General features: G+C 42.5%; 1 protein-coding gene across 4 annotated transcripts in view; it reads right to left on the bottom strand.

The window, feature by feature from the left end:
• PCNX2 (pecanex 2) overlaps positions 1-23,583 on the bottom strand; it is a 283,000-nt gene that overhangs the window by 212,825 nt on the left and 46,592 nt on the right. For all 4 annotated transcript variants that reach the window (XM_057531598.1, XM_057531597.1, XM_057531596.1 and 1 more), the window contains 2 exons: positions 10,277-10,418; positions 4,645-4,790 (listed from right to left, as the gene is read on the bottom strand). In XM_057531598.1, the coding sequence (XP_057387581.1) occupies positions 4,645-4,790; positions 10,277-10,418 (288 nt within the window). The remainder of the gene's footprint in view (positions 1-4,644; positions 4,791-10,276; positions 10,419-23,583) is intronic.

Consider the following 23,583-nt stretch of genomic DNA (forward strand, 5'->3'; position numbering starts at 1 on the left):
TATGAGAGTTGAATGTGGGTGTGAAAGGATGACACCAAGATTTTTAACCTGAGAACCTGAAGGATAGGTCTGTCATCAGCTGAGGTGGGGAGACTGAAGATGGAGCAGACTTAGGATAAGGCAGACATGAACAGCTGTTCGACTCTGAAACATGATCTCTGATCATGAGATGTCAATCCCGTAGTTAGAGACACAAGTCAAGAATTGGGGCAATGGGTCCAAGTTGGAGACAGAAATCTGAGAGTCACTGGCGGATCGGTGGATTTAAAAGCCATGAGACTAAATGCGATCACTAAGAAAAGCAGGTAGAAAGAGTAAGAGCTGTGCAGCTCCTAAGGACACCAACGGGAAGTGGTTACCTGCAAAGGTGACCAGGAAGGAGTGACCCAACAAGGCAGAAGAAAACCAAGAGAGGCTGAGCCCTGGGAGCCCAGAGAAGAAAGTAAACAAGACGGAGGTCTAGTGACCTGAACGACAGGGTCAACAGTGACCTGGACCAGGGCAGGCTCCACGGAGTCCTGGGTCAGAGGGGGCTGAATGCAATGGGTTTATGAGAAACGGAAGAAGAGAAACTGGAAAAAGCAGAGGCAACACTTCAAGGAGCTCTGCTGCAAGGGAGCCTGGACAGCAGCTGGGGGAAAGTGGTCGAGAGGATCTGTAAGGATGGAGATGTGAGAGCACGTCCTCGCGATGGCAGTGATGATAGTGAGTTTCCCCCTCCTTGTCACGTGGCTAGCTCCCTGCCATAGCTCGTATCTGTGTGTCCTCAGATAAGCCTTCTGCAGCCATCTGTCCTGACATCCGTGTCCCTCCTCCCCCAGGTTCCGCGTCTTCCATGGCACCCAGTACCATTGGCTGTCTCAAGTCCCATCTCCCCCCGTGGAGTCGGGCTCCCTTCGTGCAGAGACCGTGCCTGTTTCGTGCACTGCCTATACGCAGGGCTCCGTATAGAGCCTAGCGTGGCGTAGGTGCTTCAATTTTGCTTTGTTTTTAAATGTGTTGAATGAATGAATGAATGAAATGATGCTCAGATGGCAGCTTTTTGTTTTAGATGCCAACCTGATAAACTAATGAAGTGAAAAGGAAACCTAGGTGTTTTGCAAGATGGGGTAATGCAGAAGAGAAAATGAGAAAGGAAAACGAAGACACATCTGAAAATATCTGAACAGAATGGATGGCAAACTGAAGACAAACAGAAGAGGCTGCAATCACAGAAACCCGTGACGCTACTACGATCAGAGGATAAGGAAACCTGTTCAAGACGATCAGCCTGAATTCCAGCGGAAAGCTGAGAAACATCAAGCCGAAGGCCTTACCCTGTGGAGTCCAGAGCAGTGATTAGTCCGATTTCAGTGCCTGTTATTCACCAATTTCTTCCACTTCCTGCCAACCCTCGCAGTTTGCTTTTTATATGCATACGTTTTCTTTCTAAGCTTTCATTTGGCAAATTCAACTTCTCTCATCCACCTGTGACTTTAAATACCCCCGATGACTATCTAATGTAATTTATGCATGCCTTTTCAAGTAACAATATAGCTTTCATTGTCAAAATGTAAAATCTATCGTGTGAATCCTGTTTTTTTTAAATTAATTAATTAATTTATTTTTGGCTGCGTTGTGTCTTCATTGCTGTGCGCGGGCTTTCTCTAGTTGCGGCGAGCAGGGGTTACTCTTCGCTGCGGTGCACAGGCTTCTCATTGCGGTGGCTTCTCTTGTTGCGGACCTCGGGCTCTAGGTGCGTGGCTTCAGTAGTTGTGGCTCACAGGCTCAGTAGCTGTGGCTCACGGGTTCTACAGTGCAGGCTCAGTAGTTGTGGCGCACGGGCTTTGTTGCTCCACGCATGTGGGATCCTCCTGGACCAGGTCTAGAACTCGTGTCCCCTGCATTGGCAGGTGGATTCTCAACCACTGCGCCACCAGGGAAGTCCTGAATCCCTGTCTTCTTAAACAGACCTTTCAGATTATCTCTGAACTAACTAAGAACGAGCTAGGAGGTGTGCTGTGACACAGGCCACACTGTCCTCAAGGCCACGCTGGGGTGGTGACGTCTCACACAGGGCGCCTGTGTTTTTGCAAAGCTCCCAGGTGGTTCTGATCCACAGTTCTGTTTGGGGGCGTTACACTCTCCGTGCAAAGGTCCCAAGCTGCTTGGTTTTTCTAGGTCAGTGTTCTGGGTTTTTCTTCCTCCTTCTTCGCTCTCAGCTGGAGGTCATGGAGTCCCTTTGCCCCTCTTAATTGACTGCAAACTAGAAAACCAGATCACCAAGCTTGCTGATGGATGACTGAAAGTAGGTTTAGATAGCCTCTGAAAAAAGGGTGATCGCTCCTACCTACTAAGGGGTTAAGTTTCAGTGTCTGGATTTGAGGCTACCCTCATTTTATTTCATTCTTAAAATTTTTTCTTCTTTCTGGGTTCTGGGCCACATTCCAGGTAATAATAACAATAACAACAGCAACTAATATTTAAAGAACTCTTTCTATGGCTAAGTTGGTTTAATCCTCACAACCTCCCTGTGATATAGATTATCCCCATTTGACAGTTAGGAGATTGAGGCACAGAGAGTTTCTGTAGCCATCCCAAGATCACAGCACTAGTAAGTGATGGGGCCTGGATTTGATCTCCACGGGGATCTCCAGAGCCCAGGGGCTCCCTGGATAAGAGAGGGGGGCTATCTCTACTCAGGTCACCCCTGAGCACAAAATTTAAAGCCCACCATAACTTGCAAGTGAGGTGATTAAAACTATAACACTATAACCTTTTCAAAACTATCATAATCTTCTTCATCATCCTTTTTTAGACCTTCACTGGATTTTCTGTTAATTTTTCATCACTGAGTAAATTTTAAAATAACAAACCTAGAAATCTACAAAAATATCTGTATTTAGTATGAAGGGTTAACGCAAGCTAGTCCAACTTTCAGTAATTTCTTTTTATTTATTTATTTATTTATTTTTGGCTGCACTGGGTCTTCGTTGCTGTGCACGGGCTTTCTCTAGTTGCGGCGAGCGGGGGCCACTCTTTGTTGTGGTGCGCGGGCTTCTCATTGCGGTGGCTTCTCTTGTTGTGGAGCACAGGCTGTAGGCATACGGGCTTCAGTAGTTGTGGCTCGTGGGCTCAGTAGTTGTGGCTCACGGGCTCTAGAGCACAGGCTCAGTAGTTGTGGCACATGGGCTTAGCTGCTCTGCGGCATGTGGGATCTTCCCAGACCAGGGATCGAACCCGTGTCCCCTGCATTGGCAGGCGGATTCTTAACCACTGCGCCACCAGGGAAGCCCAGTAATTTCTTTTTAAATGAATATTTCCAAAAAACTGCCTCATCTAACAGACTGTATTATCCTGAATTATTTTAGTTAAGTATGAAGTCTTCGTCTTAAGTGTGTGTCCCTTGGGTAACACAGTGTTGTTAGAAAAACCATTATAATTCCATTCCCTGACTTGTGGGTCCTGAAATTTACTGTTGTAATTGTACATGACTATAGTTTTTCAGTATGTGATCATACCATTTAAGACATTACTATAACAAGTAGTCCCTGGGGGACCAACTACAGCAAAGCAGGCAACCAGCCCTCCCACTGCCCCACTGGCTGGCATTTTTTTTTTTTAACATCTTTATTGGAGTATAGCCAGGACATGGAAGCAACCTAAGTGTCCATCGACAGATGAATGGATAAAGAAGATGTGGCACATATATACAATGGAATATTACTCAGCCAGACAAAGAAACAAAATCGAGTTATTTGTAGTGAGGTGGATGGACCTCGAGTCTGTCATACAGAGTGAAGTTAAGTCAGAAAGAGAAAAAACAAATACCGTATGCTAACACATATATATGGAATCTAAAAAAAAAAAGATGGTTCTGAAGAACCTAGGGGCAGGATGGGAATAAAGACGCAGACGTAGAGAATGCACTGGCTGGCATCTAACGGTGAAACTCAGCATTTGCTGATGATACCGCTAGTAACGGCATCACACATTTCCAAACCCACAGCCCTTGAAGACCACAATGCAGTCTTCTGTATATCCTGAGGTGGGGTAAGTCCCCTACCTGGCCCCAACTCCATCACACCTTAGCCAACCTGACCCCCCAGCCTCTGCTTCCACCTCCCCACCCAGCACCCTCAGCTCCCACAGCGTTGCATCTTGAGGAGCAGTGGTGAGGAAGAGTAACAGCATTTAAAGGAAAGATCAGCACTGAAATTACAGGACAGAGAAGAAGAACCCACGTCATGAAAGGAAAGGGCCACACATCACCACCCCGGCCACCCCATGTCCCTCCTCTCCCCCCCACACCACACCCAGGCACCCAGGCCCTGCCCTGTGTACAGGAGCCGCAGGCCCTCCTAAAAAAATTGGCAGGCGATGAGCAGACCAAGGCATAATATTGACCCCAAAGCTAACCTTAAGGCTAAACCATTTTACCCAGTTCTCCTAGCTCCCATTGTAATTGCTCAATTACAATTTCTTCAGTTGTCAAGATCTCACTGATTCACTCTGGGTGTGCAGCACAAAGGGTGGACACACCTTGAAAATGCCCCCAGAGAACCTCAGCCTGCGGCCAAACTCCTTGCTATCAGCACGTGAGCCCGCGCCACCACACGCCCCCTTGTGTCTTTCACCCGTACACGCACGTGCCCGGCAGCTTACCGATCAAGTAACGCCAACAAGGTAAGGCGATCATACCAGACTTTAATCCACTTGCCAGGGAAGATGATAAACTTGTAAAACTGCTCTCGGTTGAATTTTCCTTGTGTGGAAGAACAGGAAGAGTCTTCTAGATCCTGACTCAGATGCTTTTAGATGCCAAAAGAAAAAGCAGAGAGAGGGTCTCACATTGACGTGTTATTGTCATAAATAAACCTCCTGATTTAAAAGTACTAAAAGCAGATGTTCAAATTCTGAAATGGAAACCAACATTGTTCATAAAAAATGGGCACCCTAAGAAAAGGATGGTGATCAACAGAAAAGGTCTTTTTTTTCAGCTTTTTTCTTTTTTTGTACTGAAGTACATTTGATTTACAGTGTTGTGTTAGTTTCAGGTGTACAGCAAAGTGATTCAGTTATATATATATATATTCTTTTTCAGATTCTTTTCCCTTATAGGTTATTACAGAATGTTGAGTATAGTTCCCTGTGCTATTCAGTAGATCCTTGCTGGAGAAAAGGTCTTTTTTACCAACACACTTCAATTTCATTATAATGTAACATTAAAATTATGCTACACATATCAAAATACTGCTGTCGGGCCAAGAAACTGCCATGAAAATAATTCTTATGAAAGATCAGAATTCAGCAAAAGACCTTAAATGACTTAATTTTTGAAAGGTATGTTATTTAATGTAATGCTGAGATAAATATTTAAATTTTACTGTAAGTAAAAATATTTTCACTGACAATATGTAGGTCCTTGGTGAAGCCCGATATAAGAAAAAATAAAATATTTATAGAAAAAATATAAGCCAATAAAACAGAAACAAATGGGGGAATTTAATCTCAGATTGAAAACATTTTCCCCCCAAATTCATCTCTGATTGGCTCTAATCCAATAGAGAGGAACTCAGTTTTGAAAAAAATTAGTCTTCATACATTTGTCGAACAAATACTTAATGAGCCCCAGCCCACTGTACATCTTCTATTTCTAATCTTTTTTTTTTTGATAATTGTGGTTAAAAAAATACATAATATAAAATTCACCATCTTAACCATTTTGTAAGTATACATTTCAGTAGTGACGATAATCATATTGTTGTGCAAGAGATCTCGGGAACTTTTTCATCTTGCAAAACCGAAACTGTCCACATTGAACACTGACTCCCCACTCTCCCCTCCCCGAGCCTGACAACCATCCTTCTATTTTCTGTCTCCAGGAATCTGATTCCTCTAGGGACCTCCTATAAGTGGAATTATACAGTATTTGTCCTTTTGTGACCGGCTTATTTCATTTAGCATAGTGACCTCGAGATTCATCCATGTAGCAGGTCTCAGAATTTCCTTCCTTTTTAAGGCTGAATAAAACTCAGTTGTATGGATAGACTGCATATTGTTTATTCATTCATCTGTCAACAGACGCTGAGGTTGCTTCCCCTACCCCCTTGGTGGAATATTCGCTATTCACAATCGTGAATGAAGCTGCTGTGAACATGCACGTGCAAATATCTGTTCAAGTCCCTGCTTTAGGCTCTTTTGGATATACATCTAAAAGTGGAATTGGTGGATTATTCTAGTTTGTATTTTTATTTGTTTGCTTTTGCCCTCTATTTGTCCCAAAAAGATTTTTGGTAGGCTCTAATTTCCTGTAGGCTGACTAACATAAAACACAGGAGACTGATAAGAAGGACCAAAATAAGAAAAGGAAGGAGGACAGCCCAGAAGAGCAGCCATGGAGGGGATGCTGACTTTTAAAGGTCTCACACGCTTCTCTCTGACTTACAAAGTAGAAGGCTATACTTGGGCAGACTACATAATTCTTCCTCAATTCAGTGCAAGTCGCTGATGTCAAAATGCCTGGCATGCATAAGGGCAGCACACCTGCTTCATTGGAGACCACGTGGTACCCTCCAAGGAGGCTGACTTTACCATCTCTCTGTTCCCAGATGCTAATTCCCTGACTCAGCTATAGAGCACAGAGTTATTCAGACTATAAACGCAAAAGGCATTTCAAGGGAAAGTTGATCCATCGTGAAGGGAATATACAGGTTAGCAATATACAGGATGGATTGGGCTGTATTATTACAGTAAAGTTGAGATTATAAGTGCTGTTTGTGTCTGGAATGCGACTCCAACAGAAAAGAGAGCTTCGTGGAAACTGCCTGCTGTCATGTCAGCAAGAACAGCATTTTCTTTTAATGACAATGAATTTGTGGTTTAGAGTAAACCTTCCCCCACAAAAGAGATCCTTTTCCTTTATGCTCCGTGGATAAAGAGAGCAAGTAAGAAATACGTATACAAGCTGAGCATGGTTTACCATTCTGTGATGTGGGAATTCAGGTATGATGTGTAAACAGGTCAAGGATAAGCAACAGTGAAGGTGATAGCGTTCTTTTGAATAGTAAGAAAAATACTCTCCTTTAGTGAGAGTAGTTTTAGGGAAGGTTAGTATAAAAAAATCACATGAAGACTACGTCTACGTTTTTTGCAAAACTTATTAAAGATTCTGGCATATTGTGCTATTTATTGCTGCTTAAATGAAAATCCTTGTTTAAGAAATATCTCAGAATTTAATGCAAAGAAAAAATGGTTTGATTTCTGTGTTAGTTTACTAGGGTTGCTACAACAAAGTACCACAGATGGGGTGGCTTAGACAGGAGAACTGTATATCCCCCAAGCTCCCTGAAACATTCAAGAGTTCTGTATAACTAACAAAAATTTCGATGATATTAATAACTGACACTGATTATTAAAGGCATAATTTTGCCATCTTTAATCCTAAAAACCTCACAGTAACTCTTCCACGTAGGTGTTATTATTCTGGAGGCTGAAAGCCCAAGATCAAGGTGTTGGCAGGAGTGGTTTCTTCTGAGGCCTCTCTCCTTGGCTGGCAGACGGCCGTCTTCTCCCTGTGTCTTCACATGGTTTCCCTCTGTGTGTATCTGTGTCCTGATCTCCGCTTCTTCAAAGGACACCAGCCATCTGGATTAGGTTCTACCCTAATGACCTCATTTTAACTTAATTACCTCTTTAAAGGTCCTATTCCAAATACAGTCACATTCTGAAGTCATGGGGGTTATGATGGCAGCATATGAATTTTGAGGGAGCTCAAATCAGCCCATAATAACTTCCTTTATCAGAAAATGAGGTTCATCGAATTTCATTTTTTGCTTTAAATAGCAAGGAAGCACAGAGCTCAATGTTTCAGTGAATCACAGCAATTATACTTAGCCTGTTTTCTGGTATAAATTTCAAATTCATATTTTTTTCCCCCCTGCACCGCGTGGCATGCAGGATCTTAGTTCCCTGACCAGGGATCAAACGTGAACCCCCTACAGCGGAAGCGCAGAGTCTTAACCACTGGACCACCAGGTAAGTCTCTCAAATTCAAATTTTTCTCATTGTTTTAATCATTCATTTATTCACTCATCCAACAAATATTTATTATGCAGATTATATAAGCCAGATATGATATGTAATATAAGCTGAAAATTCAAAGGAAAACAAGACAGAGTTTCTACCTTAAAGGGGTTTAGGAATTCCTGGGGAGTAGACAAGCCAACCAGCCTGGATAACACGGTGACACACACATACATACAAGTATAAACATGTCTACATCTGCATCTGTATACCCAGAAAGAGAGAGAGAAGTGAGCCGTGGGAGCGAATAAGGTGGTTATCCCCAGCAAGGGCACGGAATAAAGGGGTCTAACGCAGAGCTCCTGGCGAGCATCAGTAATGAAGGAGCTGGCAGGGCTGAGGACCCACAGTGGCGACTAAGGCGGGTTCCATCCCTATGACTTAGGTAAACATAGAGACACACTAACCAAGAGGCCGGTTCTGTCTCTGATTCGTTAATTAAGCCTCACCCAAGAACAATCACATCACGCTGCCTGCAAGTCAGGCCTGCAAGTTTCATTCTACGCTCAGAAGAAAGAGATTAGTAAAAGTAGGGGGACGGGGTGTAAACTGAACACAAGTCCTTTTTAAGAAACAAGATAATTGCATTTGCTCACCACCCCCCATATGGATCTGTACTGACAGCACAATACCAAGGTCCGTTTCGTGAACCTGGATTATCAAGAACAGCTTAAATAAGGATCAGCACATTCAGTTTAAGAAGGTACGGAAGTATATAGTACATTTCAGAAATAATCTTTGGTAGAGTTAAAACATTTAAGAATGTAAAGGGGACTTCCCTGGCAATGCAGTGGTTAAGACTTCGCCTTCCAGTACAGGGGGTGCGGGATCGATCCCTGGTCGGGGAGCTAAGATTCAACATGCGTGTGCCAAAAAACCAAAACAGAAAACAGAAGCAATATTGTAACAAATTCAATAAAGATTTTTTTAAAAAGTGGTCCACACCAAAAAAAAAAATCTTTAAAAATAAAAAAATTTTAAAAAAGAATGTAAAGGTCCATGCCCAAGCTAGCTCCCCCAAGCTACCTGAAAAGATCTACTGTTCAAAATAACGGTACCCTTGCAGCAACATGGATGGACCTAGAGATGATCATACTAAGCGAAGTAAGTCAGAAGGAGAAAGACAAATATCATATGAGATCACTTCTGGCTTCACTGGCTTTTTCAAGTCCTCCCTATGCAGCCCTCCCAACTCGTACCCAGTCAGCAAGAATAAAGACTCCAGAAAAACATGCGGTCACTTAGAAGATAGCCCAACATTTTTTCTGCACATCTGAAAAATAGTGTAAAAATTCCTATCAAGCATCTTTTGGAAAAATTTGGTTAAGCACTCATGAAAACGTATATAAAACTATTATTTCTTTGTATAGGTGAGATTCTCTAGAAGAAATCAAAACATTGTCAGGAGGAAGGTAAACACAGCAATAAAGAAACTTCACACTAACTTGACAGTACCCCATCTATTACCCTCTTCCTTCAATCTGTACTTACTGAAATCCACCTTCCTTCAAGGTCTAGCCCAGTGTCTCTTCTCCTAAGGAGCCTTCTCCATCCTCACTCTCCGAAATGCCCTGATGGAATCTGGAGCTCTAAATTCATGACTGGTTGTATGTCTTTGCTCCCATGTTATCTTTTCTTTGAATTCTTTGCTCTGTGTCCCACAGAGTCTCATTAAAGGTGTAGTGAATAAGTGAATGAACATCAGTAAGTTATCTCTCAGTAAAACAATGCAAGGCTTCATCTTTTAAGCCCCTTGATGATCATGTCATTTGCTCCAAGAATAAAGTGTCTCTTCAAGCCAAGATTCTCTTTAAAAATCTCTGCATGCTTAAAATATAAGGCTATAATAAATTAATAAAAATCCAGATATTTTCCAAACCATGGGGGGAAAAAATGCCATCCTAACCAAGTGAGCTCTTGTAGGATTTGTGCATCCCGGCAACCAAAGATCAATGTAAATGAATTTCTAATGCATTTGGAAGAGCAATTAAGACAGTAATAATCCCTTTAGCATGAACGGAAGGGTACCTGTTATCTAAGAGGTTTCTTTTCACATTCGTTCAGTAGACTACCACAAAGTGATAGAGCCACAGCCCAGGTGACATAAAATTCAGGACAAGACTGGACTAATTCTATTAGGGAATCCAACCTGGAAACAGGCTTCAGGATCCCTGCTTCTGGAACATTCACAGATGGTAACGCTGGGACGTACCCGTGGGGTCTCTGACTGGGTCCTCCGAGCCACCATCAGCAACAGCTGTTGTTGCAAGGCACTGACCACAGGGTCCCCTGAAGAAGGATCTTGACTCTCGCAAGTTGCGGTACTGGAAGTTGTGGCGCTGCTCTGTATGTCTCTGAGGATGGGCAAAACAAATGCTTCGGTTACCCGGAAGTACCGGAAGTCGTCTATTTATCACATGCAAACACAAGGACAGCAGGGATCCTTAATGCAGGTCACGGGTAAGCCCCTGCCACCTTGCATGAGCAGCTCAAAGTCGAAAATTGCGTGTACCATGCCACCATCAGGCAGAAGGGCCATCATCTTGCACACATTCAGCACGGAACTCCAGTTCTATTCAATCACCCAAGACGGTGTGCTTCAGAAGAGATGAGGTCCCTGCCTGGCCTCTGGGGTAAATCCTGGTCATCCCACACCCATCGTGGGAACTCCAATCACCCCGGCCAGTCCTGGCACAGGAGTGTAATGCTATTCTAAGAGGCTACCGCGGAGCAAAGGGGAGGCGGCTGTGGATAAGGACGCTCACGAGCAAGTTTTTCTACTTCTTTATTTTCAGTGTTTTTACCTTTTAAAATGTTTTTAAATTTATTTATTTTTTATTGAAGTACAGTTGATTTACAATGTTATGTTAGTTTCAGGTGTACAACATATTCAGTTATATTTCTAGATATATATGTGTATGTATATATTCTTTTCCAGATTCTTTTCCCATATAGGTTACTACAAAATATTGAGTAGAGTTCCCTGTGCTCTACAGTAGGTCCTTGCTGATTATCTATTTTATATATTATAGTAGTATGTATATGTTACTCCCAAATTCCTAATTTATCCCTCCCCACTATCTTTCCCCTTTGGTAAACATAAGTTTGTTTTCTAAGTCTGTGAGTCTGTTTCTGTTTTGTAAATAAGTTCATTTGTATCATTTTTAGATTCCACATGTAAGTGATATCATGCGGTATTTGTCTTTCTCTTTCTGATTTACTTCACTTAGCATGATAATCTCTAGGTCCATCCACGTTGCTGCAAATGGCATTATTTCATTCTTTTCTATAGCTGAGTAATATTCCATTGTATATATGCACCACATCTTCTTTATCCATTCATCTGTCAATGGACATTCAGGTTGCTTCCATGTCTTGGGTATTGTAAATAGTGCTGCAATGAATATTGGGGTGTGTGTACCTTTTCGGATTATGGTTTTCTCTGGATATATGCCCAAGAGTGGGATCGCTAGATCATACGGTAGCTCTATTTTTAGTTTTTTAAGGAACCTCCATACTGTTTTTCCATAATGGCTGTACCAAGTTACATTCCCACCAACAGTGTAGGAGGGTTCTACTTCTTAAAAAGTAACAAAAGTAAGAGACCATCTTTCTCCTGACCTTTAGACGCTATGTGACTCAGAAACCCTTGGAGCTGCGGCAGCGATACTGCCATCGTGAGGGACAAGCCCGAGGACAGCAGAGCTGAAAGACAGAAGGAAACTAGTTTCTTGATGACCAACCAACCCTGCACTGATCACGCCTTTGGACTTCCTGTTTCTGAAGTAACACATCTTATTATTGTCTCAAGCATTTTTCTTTTTTCTTTTAATATTTATTTATTTATTTAGTTGCACGAGGTCTTAGTGGCAGCACGCGGGCTCCTTAGTTGTGTTGCTGCCCAAGCCACCTCAAGAATGCAGACGTTGCATTAATTTATTTTCTTATTGAAGTATAGTTGATTCACAATGTTGTGTTAGTTCCTGATGTACAGCAAAGTGATTCAGTTATACATTATAAACATATTCTTTTTCATATTCTTTTCCATTACAGTTTATTACAGGATTTTGAATATAGAACGCTGTGCTATATGGTAGGACCTTGCTGTTTATCTATTTTATATATAGTAGTTTGTATCTGCTAATCCCAAACTCCCACTCCATCCCTCCCCCACCCTCTCTCCATCTTGGCAACCACAAGTCTGTTCTCTGTGTCTGTGAGTCTGTTTCTATTTCGTAGATACGTTCATTTGTGTCATATTTTGGATTCCACATATGAGTGATATCATATGGTATTTGTCTTTCTCTGTCTTTGACTTACTTCACTTAGTATGATCATCTCTAGGTCCATCCATGTTGCTGCAAATGGCATTATTTTGTTCTTTTTTTTAAGGCTGAGTAGTAATGCCTTCTGATTTCTAATCTCACGTTTCGGTACAAAGTTTCTAACAAGTTTTTAGATCTTTCTTTTTCCCAACTCCCTACTACTGTATTCACAAACATACAAATGCTTATTCTACAGGAACAGTGTTTAAAATACGTCCACTATTCTCACATACGTGCTCACAAACACACAGATTTCTCTACATTTTTGAGACATGATTTATGACTATTTGATGATACATTCAATAAAGGCCTCCTTCAATAACCATTCAGTAATGGTTTCTAAGTAAAGAACCACTTAGGAAACATCGTACATTAACAGCGGGGTTTGAGAAATGAGTCAGGTGGGATAAGCACATGGACTTTGAAAACCTAAAAATCCCATCCTTCCATTATTTGTATGATTGTTCCATAGAGAGTGCTTTTGCTTCCTTTCCATACTAGTGGTGCAATGTGTGCCACTAATAGAGACAAAAAGTTAGATTTATAAAGACAGTGTTCATTCAAGCTTTTGTACTTCGTACAGAAACCTCTGAGGACTGTAATTCTGTCATTTCACAGCTAAATACAATAGGATCGAAAACATTTTGTTAATACAAATTTAGAGAAACCGAAAACTCAGCAAATGCCAGCACTTCACTAAAGCCAGAAGACTGATCTGACTTCACTGTAGGTAATGCAGGTGATGACTATAAAAAGGCAGCAGTATGGAAATGTGAGGAAATCTAGACAGTGTACAGCGCCCTCTATTGCCAAATGGAATAAACTAAGAACGGACTACTGTGGAAGGTGTAACAAAGTTACTTCACAGCAACCTTCCTCCCGCCAGGGCCTCCTGGCAGGAAACATGGTCCAAAAGGAAGTGTCAACACAGCTGAATTTTTTTGCATGTTTTTGATGACAAAATAAAAACAATAACAGGTAACATTATCTTCCTGCGCAAGCCATTTAAAAATCCTATGTAAAAATCTAGGGTTTGGTTTTCTTTTCAAAATCTTTTGGATGAGTTCTAGAATTAAACAGAACTAGGCTTGAATTATTGCTCTACTATTTACTATCTGTGACTATAACAATGTTGTTTTCTTACCTCAAATCCTCACCTATAAACAGCAAGGTCCTACTGTATAGCACACGGAACTATATTTAATATCCTGTGATAAACCATAATGGAAAAGAATATGAAAAAGAATGTACATATATGTATAACTGAATCACTTTGCTGTATAGCAGAAATTAACACACCATTGTAAATCAACTACACTTCAACAAAATAAATTTTTCAAAAGATTCTCACCTATAAAATAGGGATGATGTCTTCCTCGTAGAGATTGCTGTAAGAATTAAATCAGACTGGGGCTTCCCTGGTGGCGCAGTGGTTGAGAATCTGCCTGCTAATGCAGGGGACACGGGTTCGAGCCCTGGTCTGGGAAGATCCCACATGCCACGGAGCAGCTGGGCCCGTGAGCCACAACTACTGAGCCTGCGCGTCTGGAGCCTGTGCCCCGCAATGGGAGGGGCCGTGATAGTGAAAGGCCCGCGCACCGCGATGAAGAGCGGTCCCCGTGCCGCGATGAAGAGTGGCCCCCACTTGCCGCAACTAGAGAAAGCTCGCACGAACCGAAGACCCAACACAGCCAAAAATAAATAAATAAATAAATAAAGTAGCTATTAAAAAAAAAAATGCTAAATCAGACTGGATACGGTGCCTCTCACATATCAGACACTTAATAACCATACCTAATCTTCCTATTTCTTTCTACTGATATAGGACCTGACTTTGCTCATTCTCATATTAAACAGTAAACTGACCCTTATGCTTTTCACACAAATAACATATTAATTCTAGTTGTCTCTATTAGCAAGAATGGGGTAAGAGTGTCTTGCTCTCAACTCATACCTAATCCTTTTTTAAAAAAATAAAGACAAATGCAAGCAGCATGTCAAGCTCCCTCTTAACCTCTTTTTACACGAAGCATGATGATATTAAGAAAGATTCTTTTTTTTTTTTTTTTTTGGCTGCGTACAGGCTTTCTCTAGTTGTGGCGAGCGGGGTCTACTCTTTTGTTGCGGTGCGTGGGCTTCTCATTGCGGTGGCTTCTCTTGTTGCGGAGCACGGGCTCTAGGCACGTGGGCTTCAGTAGTTGTGGCACGCGAGCTCAGAAGTTGTGGCTCGCGGGCTCTAGAGCACAGGCTCAGTAGTTGTGGCGCACGGACTTAGTTGCTCCGTGGCACGTGCGATCTTCCCGGACCAGGGATCGAACCTGTGTCCCATGCATTGGCAGGTGGATTCTTAAACACTGCACCACCAGGGAAGTCCCAGAAAGATTCTTTTCTGAGCTTTATGACTGGTATGTCCTCACCAGAAAACCTGTCTTGTCATGTGTATATCGGCTTCCTATTTGGCCAGGAGGAGACGTGTAACACTGCTTCCAGAGGATAAAGAGATCTTCTTCGTGTGGCACAGGTTTCTGGGGTCCTAATGTTGAAGTTGTAATCCGCGGGCACTAGCTTGTCCACTCATGAACCAAAGAGGCTATGACATCACAAAAATCACTCAGTGGACAGAGCTCTTCCTATACCAACCCTCCAAGAATTCCCGCCCATCTTCCTTTTCTTGTATCTCTCTCAGACTATCTGCTACTTATTCTCCTGAGAGAATAGTAGCTATTCTATGGGCTGTGAGCTCAAGGATCATCCAAAAAGTCTCTGTTGGGGGGATGGATAAATTAGGAGTTTAGGAGTAACAGATACACACTACTATATATAAAATAGATAAGCAACAAGGACCTACCACGTAGCATAGGGAACTCTACTCAATATTTTATAATAAGCTATATGGGAAAAGAATCTGGAAAAGAATGGATATGTATAACTGAATCACTTGGCTGTCCACCTGAAATTAGCACAACATTGTAAATCAACTATACTTCAATTAAAAAAAAAAATCTCAAAAAAGAGTCTCTGTTTCACTAACTTAAGGCTGGAGATTTCCCCCCATATTAATAAATATAATGTGAAAGTGCTAAGTTTCGAGAGACATTTCTTCCTCTAAAATAGCAATGGAAATGGAAGTATTCCAACCCTGTAGTAATTACACTCTGAACTACAACAGAGCAGCAGTTGCACATGTGGCCTTGGTTTTCTTGCTCTCTGGTTTATCTCTGGACAACTAGTTTGGTTCAGAGCTAGAGCAGAGATAAATTTATTTAAACGAGATCGAATTCAGAACAACAGCAGAAATAGTGATTCATGGTGGAAACTACAAAAAGAGCAGCCACTAGAAGGAAATAAAGATGGACCAGGGGCCAGAATGGTGCACTTTCTTATGGACAGAGCTGGGTCTCAAAGTCACAGTGACCCCATTGCGCTATATTGCTCTCCCCAGGTTTTCACTCATCTAAGCTTCTGTAAGCAACAGATAACTGAAATACATGTGCTGCTGCATTTTCCCATCGATGTGGAAAGAAATCCTTGAACTTCTTCATTTTCCCCGGAACTCAAAACTTACAATCCACCCTCCCGAGGAAGAGGGCCTCTCTTTTTCTGCCTGTCCTTCCTTGTTTTCCAGGCTTACTCGGGGGCCATGGGAACAAGCCACCCAGAGGAGCAAGCCTAGAGATGAAAGTCCAGCCACGTGTTCAATATGTGGGATATTTAAATAAAGCAGCACTGTTTTGGAAACTATAACCTGTTATTTAGAATTTGAACAGGGATTCTTGTTTTAAAGTCTGCAAACAACTCTTCTTTTGTAGGACAGCAAGATTCGTCTGTGCATTTGAGAAAAAGGGAACACCAGCCTGGGAGCTTGTGAGGGCCTCCAGCACGGGATCTGACTGCCATCATGTGGCAGCCGGGGCTAGGACCACAGGGACAGAATCCCACCGTGTGGCAGGGCCTCTTCCCAGGGATTCAGAGAACAGAAGTCTTTCTAGAGTCAACCTCATAAACTCTCCATCCTTATGACTCTGTGCCTGCATGAAAGTTTAATCTCTCTAGTGTGTCTAAGAAAACAAAGCAGGACTACAGTGAAAGGATCTGAGAGTAACAACTGGAAAACAAGAGAGAGGACACAGGAATATGGACAGCAGGAACTCTTTAGAGGCAAACCCCTGCACGGTCACCTGCTTTTTTCCAGATACTTCCACCTCTATGTGGGTGATCAAAGGCACCAAGAACCCCCGCAAGTTTTTTAATTAACTCGGTAACACATAACTCTATCATGCAAAGCAACAGAGTGAGGCAGCTATACACATATTCTCAAAATTTATCATTGGAGTTGACGTTTTCAACTCATGCTTGAATGGTACACAGAACTGGGCATATCTGATATGCCTGGATATGCAAACCAGGGATCACTATTTCTTCTGACTAACGTTAAGAAGAAGGTCTAAAAGAGGTGATCATTTTTTACAATTTTCTGCCTGCTTACCTTCTTTGAGACCCAGGTACACACTTAAGCACGGTGGCTTTAAAGGGCTTTCCTGAGAGTTGATCCCAGTAAGTAACAGAGGCTTTACTGAGACCAGGGTCAGAGAGGCTACTAATAATAATGTCAACAAAAATGTCAGAAGTCTGAGAAGGCCATAAAGATTAAGTGCACCTCAATCTACCTTTGGAATATAGTACATAATGGGTTTAGAGGTTGGAGTAGCTTTCAAAAATAAGCCTAATTTATAACCATAACAATATCTGTTTCCATATGTACTATAACGATTCATAAACAAATAGAAGCCCAAAATAAGTGAATCTGGACAAATAAATAGATGATTACCCATGTAATCTACTCTACTTTTTAAATAGAAACAATTGAGGTACAAAAATCCCCAATAAAAACCCTGTAACCTAAACTTGCTCCAGAATGAGTCTTTCCATTCAGTAGCCTACCAAGCCTATTTTACGAGTAATAGATACTCAAAATGAATATAAATACTATGTCTTTCCATAGGATTTCACTGGAGAGCAGACAATATGCATTTGTGTATGCATTTAAAAAAAATTTTTATATGCATTTTCATGAGATTGCTTATGACACTAGAAAAGGTTTTCTAATACTAAAGCATGGTTATATATCTTTTACAAGAGAAAGCTCTTCTATGTTACTTGGAAGAATTTATAGACGAAAGAAACGTAAATCTTTGCTGAACAAAGAACAGAAACTATCAAGCTTTCATTGCAAGACCTCCAGGGGAAATAACAAAAGTCCACTCTGCAGTGAACCCTTCAGACACAAAACACACTTCAACTTTTAGGCAGCTTCACCTTCAACTTCCTAGGCAGACAGCCTACTTCAACTTTGATTTTTTAGGTAGATGAGCTCATACTAGGCTCTGAGCTGCTGAATCAGTCCTGTGTCCTGGGTAATGAACTTATCCTCTGAAATTTTTTTAAGTAGCAATTCTACATTCTGCAATTCAAGCCATAATTCCCTTATTCTAGTTTCTGGGGAAAGCAGAACTACATGAGATAGTGTTACCAAAGGTACCTGCTTTCTGGACAGTTATTGTACAACCGGAAAATACTGCTTATATTTCTTCAGCAGTCAATGAGAAATGTACTGGTTCCCACAACGACAGAGAGGCTAAGGAGGGAAATTCGTTTCCTCTCCTGGTTTCCTCCAGGAATCCCCAAAGAGACATGGAAGTTACACTGCAAACCATTCCCTATTCATACTTGGGAGTTAGGGATATAAAACTGTCACATGGCAACTAGGCTTAACAAGGGCGAAGAGGAATGGCGTTCTTGCCAATAATAAGAATCAGTGGTTTAATGCTAGTTAGAGGCAATCCTAGCCACTGAAGTCGTCTCAGAGGGAAAAGGCTGCTTTTCTAATATCTTCCATGGCTGAAGGGCTTAGAAACTGCCCCAACTAGGAATCTTTCCAAGTTCAAAATCAAAGTTTATGTTTACTACAGTAGGAGAACTCAAAATGTAATGGCATTAAAAGCCAGAAATAAAATAGTAAACTACCTTCTGTAAAACTGCCACAGAGGCCAAAACGCTAGAACACAACAGGCTGACAGGGAGAATACAAAGTACTTAACCACCTTAAAATCTCGTAAAGTGACTCATAAAAGCACTAGAGGAAAGGCTTCCCTTGGCCTTTTGCTCTTTCGCTGTATAAAGTCATGGTGAACTTCAGCCACTATCCTACTGCTTCTGTTTGGAGACAGTTTAACAATAGCTAACATTTTCTCAGTGCCCCCATGAGAGGTACTGTGTTAAGCACCACGTATACTATTATATTTAGCTTTCAAAGCCGCCCACTGAATTTATTACTAGTATTATTTCCATCTATGCATTAGAAAACCAGTGCTTAAGATGGTTAAGTAAAGCTGCTCAAGGTCAAACCAAAAGTTACTCTACGTGCAGGAACGGGAACGTGGGCCAGTCCAAGGCGAAAGTTCAAGTTCACGCCACAGGACACGACCCCTCTGATGTCAGGGAAGTGTGGACCCCAATGTCAGCTTTTCCATCACAGTTGCCTCCCACATGGACAGAGAGAATCGTTTCCTCCTCACTGAGTGGAACACAGGACTGGAGAATATAATTGGAGACTCAACCTTGATTTCTACGGAGAGGGGTTAAAAAAGTCATTTTGCAGGGGGTTTCCTTCCACTTTTAAAAGGAGAAGATAACATTCTGTATTCAAATATGTAGACCAGGCAAACTGTTATTGCTTCTGGCCCTTCCCCTCCAACAACCGCAAGGTGAGACAGTTATCTGTGGATGTTCTTTTGATAATCCCACCTTCACTGGGCTGTTTCTCTCTGCAAAGAGGTCTAATTACTCCTGCTGCAAATAGAACAAAGCGTGAGTGCCTTCACGGACCGCCTCTGCCCCTCCTGCTTGCCGCTTACCTACTATCCCTAAATGCCTGGCTCACGTTTGCTGTCCAGAACTCTGATTGGACTGTCTTTGTCATTTCCAGTGATTAACTTGATTCAATTCACTATTTACTGAACATCTACCTACAGAGGGCTAAGTGAGGGCTATCAAGGCACCCTAGCCATGGTCACTTTTCTTTAGACAAGAACAGTCTGGACGTGGATGGATCTAGAGACTGTCATACAGAGTGAAGTAAGTCAGAAAGAGAAAAACAAATATCGTATATTAACGCATGTATGTGGAACCTAGAAAAATGGTACAGATGAGCCGGTTTGCAGGGCAGAAGTTGAGACACAGATGTAGAGAACGGACATATGGACACCAAGGGGGGAAAACTGCGGTGGGGTGGGGATGGTGGTGTGCTGAATTGGGCGATTGGGATTGACATGTATACACTGATGTGTATAAAACTGATGCCTAATAAGAACCTGCAGTATAAACAAACAAACAAACAAAACAACTAATACTAAACTTTCATTGGGTTATTTGTATGGAAATATGTTAATATAAATGTTTCAGACATTACATGAAATTTCTAAAAATCTTATATGTTCTGGTATAATGTTATAAGTCATAATCCTAGTTATTACCTTAAAATGTATATCTCAGAAATAACTAATTTTCTTGTCAACTGCATTATTATGAACTTTCATCAAATCTTTAACTGTGGTCATTTTTAAGTCTTTTGTCATTTACAGACAGTTCTGGGTGTACTCTGATGATTTTGCAAATATGTTCCTATAAAAGGGTTTCATCTTTAAGAAATTCATGGAAAAGACTCTGACAAGTACAGGTTTCTGGTAACTGACTGTACTGCTGAACTGAATGAATAAGCATTTTCAGAACTCTAATGAAAGACTGATGAACTCATAAAAGTGCTAACAAAAGATCAAGATGAAAAAAAAAATTAATTACATGGGACTGAGTGAACTGATGAGGATGAGTATAATTTTTGTGACTTTCTGTCTGAATTTAAAAAAAAAAAAATCCCACAAGGACTCAGAGGCAAAGAATATACAAATCAATTTTCACTGCAAAGTAAAGGAGCTGTTACAGTGGAGGATTACTGGACTGAATGTCAATATTATGACATAGTATGAGTGTGTTTCATGTTTGGTAATTGCAATCATTGTTGCTTTTGTTGTGGTCATCCATGTACAATGCCTGGTGTCAGTCTATTTATCTCTTGTAAAAATAAAATATAGTGTGTGTGTGTGAAAAAAAAAAAAAAAAAAAGAACAGTCTGGAAGAAGAGCTGGGAGTCCCCTGCACCTGGGAGAATGCGGTAAGCACTCCTCTGATGACAGCATGGAGGGATGGATTTATTGCCAGGGTAGGGACAAGGGAAAGACGGATAAAAGAGGCAGATGGTAATTTGTGCTTTGAAGGAAGAGAATTCCAGAAGGTAGAAGTGAGTGGAGAAGGGCGTTCTACGCAAAGAAGGGCAGATACCAGGAAGAGGAAGGGCTGAAGGTCGGTTCCACGGGCCTCAGGGGGAGGAGAGGTGAGGCAGGGGCTGCGAGGGGGGCCTGGAGGAGTGGGGGTGCCGCATAAGGGCACCCTGAGATCACACGTGTTAGCAAGGGGGCTGTTCCACCCAGGTCTCAGAGTACCAGGTGAGGGCCCGGGCTTAGGGAGCCCACAGGCCACGGCCAACCACAAACATGCCATCTGTGGCCTGTGGCATTTCAAAAAGAATTAAAATCGACAACATTAAACAGAATAGATTTTTGCAGATACATGGGCATTTCTAGCTCCTTGTGGAAAGAACTGGAAAATCTGCTCACCCAGGCCTCCCAAGCTGGCATAAGCACCCTGAAGATAAGAAGCAGCAGCCCTCTGAGGGCAGGACAAATACCCTCCAAAGGACTCAGCACCCAACACCCCTAGTTCAACCCTGGGCCCGCTTCACCTGACTGGGCGCCAGGGAACTGAGGCTGCAGCCCCTGCTGGGGGGAGGGTGCAGGGGGTGGGATTTAAGTGTCCCCTGGCCACTTACTTAGCTACTGAGGTTGGGCTTGTTTCCTCACCAGTCTTAGTTTCCTTTTCTGTGAAATGGAGTGAATATCACCTACCTCCGTTTTGTCGGGCGGATGAAATGGGATAATTTAACAGTTAGCACAGTGCTTAGTGCAAAATACATCTTTAATAAGCGATGGCTGCTGCCACCATAACTACGACAGGAAAACACCTCCTTCAGGGCCAGGAACCGCCAGGACGTTGCTTCCCACGGAAAGACTCAAGGCGCACTGGAACACAGGTGTAAGGTGTGAGTGCCCTGGCCCTTCCAAGTTACAAATTCCTGACCTGCTGTCATTGCACTTGATCAGCTGTGTGCTGCTCTGATGTGTCTTTACCTGTAGCTTTAAAGAAACAGATGGGGCTTCCCTGGTGGCACAGTGGTTAAGAATCCGCCTGCCAATGCAGGGGACACGGGTTCGAGCCCTGGTCCAGGAAGATCCCACATGACGCGGACCAACTAAGCCCGTGCGCCACAACTACTGAGCCTGCGCTCCAGAGCCCATGAGCCACAACTACTGAAGCCCACGTGCCTAGAGCCCGTGCTCCACAACAGGAGAAGCCACCGCAATGAGAAGCCCGTGCACTGCAACGAAGAGTAGCCCCCGCTCACGGCAACCAGAGAAAAGCCTGCACTCAGCAACGAAGACCCAACTCAGCCAAAAATAAAATAAAATAAAAAATAAAAAAAAAAAGTAACAGATGACACACGCACACAGGTATGCTAACGCAGGGATTAACATATTCAAATTCAACCAGCTTGCTTGCTGTCATGCTATTTTAGCACAAGTTTTCTTTCCTACAACCATTTCGAAAATACCCAAACCGTCACTACAACACGCGCTCCCATGGAAGCCAAGGCTTATTACAAATCCAAAGAAATTAGCCTCCCGTGCATGGGTGGCATGGCTTTCAACATCTCTGAGTCTGAGGAGTGTGAGGCTGTTGGAATATCTACTATAAGCCTGTCAGACAGCAGTTGAAATCCAGAAGATCATCTGACGCTACAGAGGACTGAGCCATTTTTTCTGAGCATGAATTAAACAGACGGCGTCCCCGTAAGTGCTTTTCCAGAACTGCCCCGGGAACAGCTTCAACGCTATAACTTTGCTAAGTGAAGTGACTAGAGTTTTGTGCTCGAGCATCAAACAGGAAGCACCATACATCTCCTATGACCACATGGGCCACTGAAAGGCCACAGTACTCCAGAACAAAGTCCCCTCTAAAGGACTAACTTATTTCAAAGAGTAGACAGTACAGAGGACATGTATATTCTCAAGTAATAGTCTACACATATAATAGCAGACATGTATATTATTTTTTTATCTTTAGGCACAAGAAGGAGACGTGCATGGCTATGGGCCATTCTTTCCTAGAACTCTTAACACCAATGCCCTGTCAAACTACCTTGGGGAAAGAGCAGGGAGTCAAGCACTTAGAACTTAGCATGTGGTGCTGGTGGACCAAGACCTTGTCCATCGGAACGTTCACATACAAGAAATGTAAGAGACAGACAGGGACATTTATAAAAGAAAGCTGCTTTTATAAAATTTGATCATTATTCTCTTTAAAGAAGCACAGTCACTAATTCAATCGCCATTTAACCAGAATGAGAGTCCTCAGGTGTCATCTGCCGAGTTTTGTTGCCCGGCATCCATCCACCCAACTCCAAATTTCCCTCTGAAGAGCTGCCCCCATACATTCTCAGAGGGAACCTGTCCAGCTCCGTCTATGAACATAGATCCCAGCCAAGTACTTGCCTTGGTAATCGGGCTCAGGGTTCCAGGTGGCCCAGTCAGAACGAAGGAGATACAGAGTGAGACTTATATTGGGGTTTATGGGAAAGAAGCATCTTATCCCCAGTGGACATGAGTGAGAGAAGACGTAAGTGGGGCTGCTACAGACATCTTTTGACTGTCAGGGTGAAGTGTTTGAGAGTGATGTCAAAACAAAGCAATGGGAGGGTGACGGAGAAAGAGAAACCACACCCTTGAAGACATCTACCCAAGACGTCTCTGTTACCTGGCCCCCAAATTCCCATTTTGGTGAAGCCTGTTGGACTTGGACTTCTCTCATGTGTAACAGAAAGGGTCTAACTGTTCTATGTACGTGAAGAGGCAGATCTAGGAAAGTAATGACATTCTGGGGCTCCTCTAAGCCACAGGGCTTGACAGGAAAGCTCAGCACAAACACATGTGGTGCTGTCCAGCAGTGCCCAAACCTATCCTGGCCA

The sequence above is a fragment of the Balaenoptera acutorostrata genome, chromosome 16 (assembly GCF_949987535.1).
Source record: "Balaenoptera acutorostrata chromosome 16, mBalAcu1.1, whole genome shotgun sequence".
Classification (NCBI taxonomy): domain Eukaryota; kingdom Metazoa; phylum Chordata; class Mammalia; order Artiodactyla; family Balaenopteridae; genus Balaenoptera; species Balaenoptera acutorostrata.